This window comes from Curcuma longa, unplaced genomic scaffold (genome assembly GCF_044706935.1).
Source record: "Curcuma longa cultivar G26 ecotype Majalengka, Jawa Barat unplaced genomic scaffold, ITB_CL_G26_1.1 contig_23715, whole genome shotgun sequence".
Classification (NCBI taxonomy): Eukaryota; Viridiplantae; Streptophyta; class Magnoliopsida; order Zingiberales; family Zingiberaceae; genus Curcuma; species Curcuma longa.
Genome location: NW_027432229.1, coordinates 1 through 9,189, shown reverse-complemented (window position 1 = coordinate 9,189; position 9,189 = coordinate 1). Strand labels below are relative to the sequence as shown.

Below are 9,189 nucleotides of genomic sequence, written 5' to 3'. Positions count from 1 at the left end.
ATTACTTTGTTTACACAAAAATCTCATAAAACCTAAAGACATGGAAGTGAAGCTATCAAAAATTCCATCCAACTCAAGTAATTGATCAATCTCTCTCTCCCCCCCCCCCCCCCCTTAATTTTAAACCTTTAGTTATTTTCCTCATAATTTAGCATCTCCTAAGAGCAACAAATGTTAGAGATAGATTTACATCTGTAGACACGAAAAAGACATCTATAAACATGTAACTTAGCAATTATTAGGCAAAGATAACAAGACGTGACATTCACCAACAGTCAACAGAATATGTGGGGAATGAATCAGAATAGTTAAAATCAACACAGAAGGAAAGGTTTATTAACATACCCCAGGTAGCCAATGTACCCACAACAAAAGTCAAATGGCAATTCTTGATAATCTCTTTTGTCATAGATAAATGATTGAAGTTCCTAAATAAGAAGGAAAAAAACAAAGAAAGAAATTATAAAGCAGCCAGATGTTGAAATGAGAATCTCCAATCATGCATATACCTGAATAATTTTCCCTTTTATTTTGAAGAAAAAAAACAGATGGATAAACTCCAGAAGAATTATGCATACTAGCATGATTATGGTGAAACATTTAGTTTAAAAAGACTCTGTACCTTGTCCAGGAAATCGAATAGACCATCTTCAATAAAATCTGTCTTGAAGGATCCATTACCATCCTCAATGGTTAAGTACCCTCCAACTTTATCTGTTGTTTTACTGAAACAAAGTGTTACTGTGTTGAAAATTTTACTACTGCCAGATGTACTTGGTACAAGTTTTGTCGATAAAACTAAGAATAAGCATGAACCTTTTCTCATGTCCAACTTGACAATCTCTGGTATTATCACAAAGAAAAAAAGTTAATTGCTTCCATAAGGAACCACCTTTTCCGCCCATGAATGAAAAGCGTGCCCTACCCTAAAAACAGCAAAGATAAGACCTTTTGAACGAGTCAGCTGGATATGAAAGAATAAAGAAAGTGGATCGCACAGTAACATATTATAGAGCAAGAACCAAGGACAATGACAATCACTTAGTGTCATATCTATGGAAATATCAATAGTTTACTTCATAGAATCAACTACTTTCTAAGTGGAGAGAGTTGGAGTCCTATCAAGTTGACTATATCGTACTCTCCCTTAGACTTCCAACCATGTTAACAAAGTATTGCTGATTGTATCAACTACGAATTCCTTTCTGTTTCACAAAATAGTTTCTATTTGAAGCCCTAAAACTAGTTAACACCTATTCAGTCCACACACATCATGATTTGTCCCACCATCATCAACTTTCCGGTTAAAATTAGTTTGCTTCAGCATAACTTGGAAACTGTGTGTGACAGATAATAATTCATCCTATGTCATTTGAACACTACCTGATCAGTTGAAGAGCTATCCAACCAAAATGTGTTGTCAAGGTTATGATCTCCAAAAAGCTTGTGGAAAATATTTTCTGAACCTCCCACCTCACCCAATAATGAACCAAACTTCTTCCATTGCAGTCTTAAATACTTGTCACCAATAAGCGTAGGTAACACAGTTGAAGTTCCATGGATATTGACAAATTGTTTGATTGTTGCTTTCTGCAATAACTCAGTCCTGGGAAATTTTTCTGAAGATTGGCAAGCATGAGCCACCTGTATCAAGCAGTGAGTTCAACTTCTTCAGTAGAATGAGATAAATATGTTATCTAAATGTGTGAGTGAAATACAACCACCTTGTCTGGAGCTAAACTACAAAGGGATGGTAGAAATGAAAAAAAATCAAAAGTTCCTAATGATATTTGCACCAAACAGTCTGTCATTACTAGAAATATTTGTTATTTACCACAATTTTAAACCTTTCTTTCATGAAGCAGAGACTTCCTCAGACCATGGTTGATAGTCATCTTTTTGAAGTTCCTAAATATTTGCCTCCCATAACAAGTTGCAATGCTTTCAGGGTGGAACTGAGAATAAATCATCATAAGACAAAAAGCAAAATGAAGGCATGATAATTTATATACTAACCACATACTTGCACACCATAATGAGGCCTGGTGGAATGGCGAATGCCCATCAAGATTTTTCTGATGCCTAAGTCATTATAAGTATGAACAGAAGATATGTCACCAATTGCTATGCTTAGCTTATCCCCAAAACCATGAGGATTAACACCAAACTTTTGCATTTCCAGTAAAGAAATTTGATGACCCGAAGTGGTCCACGCTATTGGAATAAGCTCCTCTGGAAGTGAATTGGAATCTATGACAAGTGAATGGTATCGTACTACCTGTGGTGTTTAGATATCATGCTTATCAGCCAAAAATCCCAAAACCAGAAGATGGACAACCCATCCTCTCTATAAGAAATCAGAAAATGGGGGAACTGAAAGTATGAAACACAATTAAACTTTAGAAATGCATTCTATTATGTAGAATTATGGGCATTGCATAACTTACATAACATCACAACTTTCAACAATTAGCTCTATGCGTGAAAGGAAAAAAAAAGGAATAATGTATTGCAGTGCTTATATAAATACTGTTGATTTTGCAGTTATATGTTGCTAAAAAAGTGTAGACTCACTTTGAAACCAGATTTTGTTCCTGTTGGAATACCTTTGAAGAGGTCACAACCTGTGTGCTCAATTTCACTGAATAATAAAGGGAAAATGTTAGGAAAATTATAGCACAACAGTAGTGGATACCAGAAACAGTTACTTTCTGGGAATGGAAAATGGTGTTCCATCTGATTGTTCAAAGAAGACATCACCTGAGACGTCCATGAATGGGCTCAGGGGCATGGATAATTTGAGCTCCATGAACAAATCCCAAAGCCTGAGATAGCAGAAAATAGTTGCATTCAGAACATCTCATTTCTGTGCCAACAATAACAAGCATAACAATAATTTTTCATAGGCAGGTCACAGAAAGTTATAGTGCCAATTCTGTGATAATGTTGATTTCTCTGCTTTCTAGACTCTTACTTATGCTTAAACCCTCCACAAAAAACTTTAATAATAATCTTTACTGCAGAACCGTTTGAAGATACTTTTCAATGTAAATCCCGTAAATGTTACACTTTAATCCCGTGATTACTCTAATTGCACATGCGATAATAGTTTGGATTTACAAAGTTTCTATAGCTGTTGTTTTTACTGTGGTAATCACACAATAAAGAAGCACCTGATGACCAAGGCAAACACCCAAAACTGGAATATCCTTGCACTCAAGAAATATTTGATGGCAGACTCCTATAAAACCAGGAAAGTAAAATAGTCACGAACTAAGATCTGTAGGTGGAATCTGATATTTCTAAGTTGACCATAAAAAAGAATTTATTCAGTCTAGTAATTACCTACATCTGCAGGACATTTTGGTGTTCCAGGTCCAGGTGAAATGACAATATTGTCAAAAGCCATTTCTTTGTACAACCAATGATAAATGCATTCCCATGTCCACTCATCATTGAGAACCACCACAGGAGGAACTATGAAATCAAACAAACATGATAATGCAAAGAAGGAACAAGTACAAAGAATGTTAGGAAGAAAAAAAACAAAGTAAAAAAAAAACAGATCAGAAGGTTTTGAATGATCAATCATCCAATATACAACGAAAAATATTGAATATAAATAATTCAGGTTTGTGTCTACATAAACTATTCTTCTTTTGCTAGCTCTCTTGTACTTGTAAACTGTCAAGAAATAATGTTATTATGGATACAGCATCATAGACTCTATTGAGTAATTAACATGACCATAAGGTAAGATTTTATGAAATTCTTTAGGATTTGCTCATCTGTTAACACAGTTTTTCTCTCCATCTTGCATGTATTATTTATCAGAAATCAGTTAGAAAATTAGAAGAACTTAGTGGTGCAAATGCTTTAGGTGCTTGGTGAGGGCTACAAGCATCTAAGCTCATGTGTGATCATTCAAATATGATAGATTTTCTGACTTTAATAGCTTGTAGAATTAGCAAAAGGGTGAATATGTGACATGCTTTACTACATGTGAGGAGGATAAAAGCCAAAAAAATAGCTTGATTTTAAAAATCAAATTAAACCAATTCTATTTTTTGGGATAAAATAGTGGCACTTAACATTGATAAGAATTATTTGAAGTGAAAGATTCAATAATACATTGGCTTCAATGAGTTAATAGTGTCACAATTTGCAAAATCATCAATCATCCTAGAAGATGAGTGACAATGAGGGAATGAGTCTTAGTATGGAACTACACTGATTGATGGGTCTTTTGTGATTAAACTTGAATGCAAGGGTATTGGAATAAATTGTGAGAGGGGTGTTTCTAACAAAAAAGCAGATAGGGACATATTATCATAGATTTGATAAATAAAGGCACATTCCTGCAGAACCTTGAGAAATAGTAGCAATGGTTCAAAGAACAAAGAATAAATTGACTAGAGAGTCAAACAATGTAAAAGATCTGGCAAATGTCCAAAAATTGAAGGTATGTTTCTATCAGATATGCAAATAGAGATTTGAAAAATAAAAGGCAGCAAATAGAGATTTGAAAAATAAAAGGCACATTTTGGTATAATACTATATTTGTTTGGAAAAAATACCAGTTTTCTATTTTCCTTCTCAAATTAAATGAAGATTGAGATCAAATTAAATGAAGATTGAGATCAAACATCCTCTGCATAAAAAATAAATCTGAGTGTGTAGAGAAGTCAAAAAGACCTGACAAATATCTTTTTTTTCTTTTTATTCTCCAAATTCCTTTTTACCTCAAAAAAAATCAGATCTGGGAAATTTTGTAGGAAACAAACACAGACATTCATGGGAACTAGTATCGTTGTCAATCTACTATTGAAGGTGCTAATTACAATAAAAACTAAAATTTGAGATATAATATTGTCCATGGAGTTTATGTAGATTCTACTTTAATAGTTCAAAGAACAAGGTAGTTAAGTAACTGCTACTTTGGTGAATTGTAGGATCGAACAGCGTACACAATCTGTGTAACGGTCAGAAATTTAAGAAAATCCAGCAAGTCAGAGTATGTCCAAGCCCGTGTAATAAAAAAAGCTGATGCAATCGGATTAAATGGTTCATCTAATATTAAAATTACTTCACAAATAGAAATGTATAAAGAAAGAACAGAGAGGTGAAAGATCAGAACGGCACTGAAACAAGTCAATCAGGCCTAACAAATAAAATATCCAGGTTTACGATATGAAACGGACCGGGGCAGATTATGGACACGTAAAGAACAATTTTTTTACATACATTCGAAAACTATGGGGTCTCTTTGTGGGAAAATTGATCACAGACTGGAGCGAAAACCCAAATTTCTTTTTCCCGGGGATTATACGACAAAAGAAAAAAGCGATCAAAAAAGACAAGGAACCTACCGCCATTGACGACAGACAATTCCTGGTATATGTTGTACGTATAACTATCGTAGTTGTCAATCAGCAACGTCCTTACGACACCGTCCTCATTGATCTCGTCCTCACTCTCCCTCTCTCCTGGACTCAATCCCTCCCCGACCCTCGCTCCGAAGGCGCGCGGGCGAGCCACAAGACGGGGGGCGGACCGAGTGGCAGGGTCCCGAACCAGAGCAAGGGAGCGCGGCGTCGTCAGTGATGGCGGCATCGAGGTACAGCCACCTAGGGCGCCGCTCCAGGATGCCGTTGTCCAGGAGATCGTCGTCATCGCTCCCCGTTAGCTGCGATTGAAGTGCGGAGGAAGCAGTGCGTGCAAGAGAGGGGGAAAGGGGTGAGAGCAAAAGGAGCGGTGTAAAAAGCCAATTTCCACTTCGTCTCCCTGTTAATTGAGTCGGGTTACGGTGTACACGCGGGAGTAGATAAATGGGGACATAAACGTGGACCAGCAAGAGGCTCTAGTCTTTCTTATCAAGTGATCTGAACTTAGGTCCGTGGGAGTTCGATATGGCCCGTTAGGGCAGGCGTCACTAGATTCAATGAATTCGCCGATTCGATGGTTCAAAATTATCTATTCAATAGCTCCTGAAAGATGAGCTTTTTATCATAATTGTCTAAGATCATTACGGTTCATAATTCAATTCACTATTCATGATAATTAAAATTTATTATTTTTAAAAATATAAATTTATTATAATTATATATATATATATATATAAGGATTTACAGTTTATGTATCTTTTAGGTTATAAGACCATCTCCAACCATAAACACCATTTTGGTGCTCTTGCAACACCAATTTGGTGTCATTTCAACACCAAAATTTTTTCTAACTCCAACCAAGAGACACCATTTTCTACACTAAAAAGAATATTCCTTAGAATATTCTATTTTTCCATCTTATAATATATATTAATTTCAACATATATATTAATTTATTAAATATTGTTATTATGATCATAATTATTAATAAAAATAATATTTTTATGGTACATGTAATAAAATTTATAAATTTATAAATTTATAAATTTGGTGTTATTACTTATTTAAGTTAATAACTAATATAAATTTATAATATATAAAATTTATAAAATTAATTCAATTAAATTAAATAATATTAATTTATAATATTTAAGAATATTTTGGTGTATGTAATATTTAATATATTAATTTATTCTACTTAATGCATTAATGTTTATAGTATTTTTAACATTTAAAAATGTTTTTATATTAATTAATTATTAAATAACACACTTGTACCATTTTGGTGCAAGTGAACAGTGTGGCACCAAAATGGTGCCGCACTGTTCACCAACACCATTTTGGGCACTAAAATAGTGTATCCGTTGGAGGAGAATGATGCTACTTTTACACCATTTTGGTGTAAAAGGGCACCGGTTGGAGATGGTCTAAAGGAATCAAAACACATGTAATATAATTCACTTACTTTTTTTTATGAATTTTACCTAAAAAAAATGATATTATTATTCACTTTCATTTTTTATTCTCATAATATTTGTTCTTTCGGCATCCAAGTTTTCTAATTCTTCATCTAAAAATTGCATTTCATATATTTTTTTCAGCTCTCGTCCAATCAGTAAGTAATATTTACGTTTCCAAAGAGTTGAAAGATAAAGTAGATAGTCGTTCATCAAATATATTATCTCCAGAACTAAACATCTTTTTTACAATAATGGCTGACACTAAATAACAAAAAAAATTCTTTTATGATAATGGAAAGGATGGGAAAATGTTAAGCTTTTTGTGACCACCACCGTATAATATCGAAATCCAACTCCCTATCTACTTCGTTAAAATCAAAAGAAATCATAAAATAATTCTTCAATTCCTATCTGAAATTTGAGGATTCTCATGAATATTCATTCATTTTTTAATAAAAGTTATACTTTGTAAGTTTTAAATCACTGCTAGTACTATGTATTAGTTTTTAATCCATATTTTATGCTATATTTTTTATAAATTTTATATAAATTGATACTCGTAATAATCTACGATCGTCAAAGATGGGTTAACTGATTTAAGGTAGTATGGAAGGAGATTGAGCTTGGTGTCTTAGGCCTCATAAATAAGCACCCGGGAATTGAAGTTGGAGTTAGAGAGCACTCAAGAATTGGGTTTGAAGTCATTTAGTCTTGAGAATTAGAGTCGGGTTAAAGAGCACTCAAGGACCGAGTTCAAAGTTACTTAGTGCTTGAGAATTTGAGTCGGGTCCGAGAGCATTGGGGAATCGGGTTCAAAGTTGCTTAGTGATCGAATTGGAGTCGGGTCCAAGAGCACTCGAGAATCGAGTTCAAAGTTACTTGGTGCTCGGGAATTTGAGTCGGGTCAGAGAGCACTTGAGAATCTAGTTTGGAGTTACTTAATGCTCAAGAAGTGGAGTTAGACTTAGAGAGCACTCGAAAACCAAGTTCAAAGTCTTATAGTACTTGTGATTTGCTCTATCATGGAAGCGAAGGTTTGGGAGAACATTAACATAATAATAATAGCCATTATCTAATATTAATTATTGATGAGGCATTACTAGGAGACAGGATGATAAGGTCATTGTTGAATGGAAACGGAGCAAAACCATGATAAGAAATAAAAGTAATCATTGCGATCGGAGAATTTAAATGACATAGAAACTATCATTACACAGTGAGAGTTATAAAAGAAGAACAATAATTCGAAGGGAGAGGGGTTCATTTTCCATACATTTTCTACTCTTATCTAACTTAAGTATCAGAGGACCCTCATCAGGACTAGACCAACACTCTCTTACTTCGTATTGACTTTGAGCAAAAACTCTTCTACTTGATATGGAGAAGGCAAGAAGCACTTGACCATCAAAGTTCTAGAAGTACTCGGCTGGGAGCTTCCACATTTTATCGTATTATAATTGACATCATTTATGGAAAACTACTTGAGATTAAGATATTAATGATGGCACGCACACATGTCGTACTAGCAATAGATGTGGGTTTTACTCACGCCTCTACTTCGGAAGAAGGAGAGGCCCCCTTAGGTCATACTCAGTTGGTGTAGTTGATGGGCTATGATGTGTGTGAATCATACCTATGTTTTCATTCTTATTTAGTATGCATTTATTACATTACATGAACATTATTTAGGTTAGCTTCTAGCTTTTGTGTCAATTTTTATCTTTTTAGTTCCAATGACTGTTCTTTGTAATTTATGATGACAAAACATGAAGATCTTGACATTGGAGCTTGTTTGGAGATGAAAAGCCAAAGAAGCAGCATTGTAGAATGATCCATGGTCATGGGTAATCTAAGAGTCAGAATTGCCTTCAAAACATCACCCAAAAGAAACAACAAGAACCACGGGCATGGTCCATTCGGGATTTTGGTGACAAGCTTTCCAGCACGATCCACAGCTAGGCCATGGTGCTTGCCATGATTGTGGATCTCTAGGTTTGGATGGTGGCGCCCCTATGAATTTTAAGAAATTATATTATATTTTAAAATTTTTGGAGGCTATAAAGGCAACTAGGGGGTGCTAGTTTAAGGGATCATGCGGTTTTCATGATACGAGACCATAAAAGAGAGTTATCTTCCAAGAGATCCAAGGAGCCTAGAGACGTCAATGACATCTATAACTAAGTTCTTTCTATACTTTGATCTCTATTTTGAATTATAGAATGTTTTCCTTGATATCTTTGGCTTGTTTCTCCATCGTGATGAAGTAGTCTCCTTAATTTTAGAATTAAGGAATAATCTGATATTGAGTTGACAATTGTAGTTTGTTATTATTCTCTTTTATTACA

At 34.5% G+C, this 9,189-nt stretch overlaps 1 protein-coding gene across 1 annotated transcript; it reads right to left on the bottom strand.

The window, feature by feature from the left end:
* Nucleotides 1-314: 314 nt before the first annotated feature.
* LOC141818187 (putative aminodeoxychorismate synthase, chloroplastic) lies at nucleotides 315-5,697 on the bottom strand. Its single transcript, XM_074705735.1, has 11 exons — nucleotides 5,370-5,697; nucleotides 3,346-3,477; nucleotides 3,174-3,241; nucleotides 2,761-2,825; nucleotides 2,575-2,641; nucleotides 2,024-2,278; nucleotides 1,848-1,955; nucleotides 1,384-1,644; nucleotides 817-926; nucleotides 623-725; nucleotides 315-428 (listed from the first exon to the last, which is right to left on the bottom strand). The coding sequence occupies exons 1-11, from the start codon at nucleotides 5,671-5,673 to the stop codon at nucleotides 315-317; spliced, it is 1,587 nt and encodes a 528-aa protein (XP_074561836.1). The 5' UTR covers nucleotides 5,674-5,697.
* Nucleotides 5,698-9,189: the final 3,492 nt, after the last annotated feature.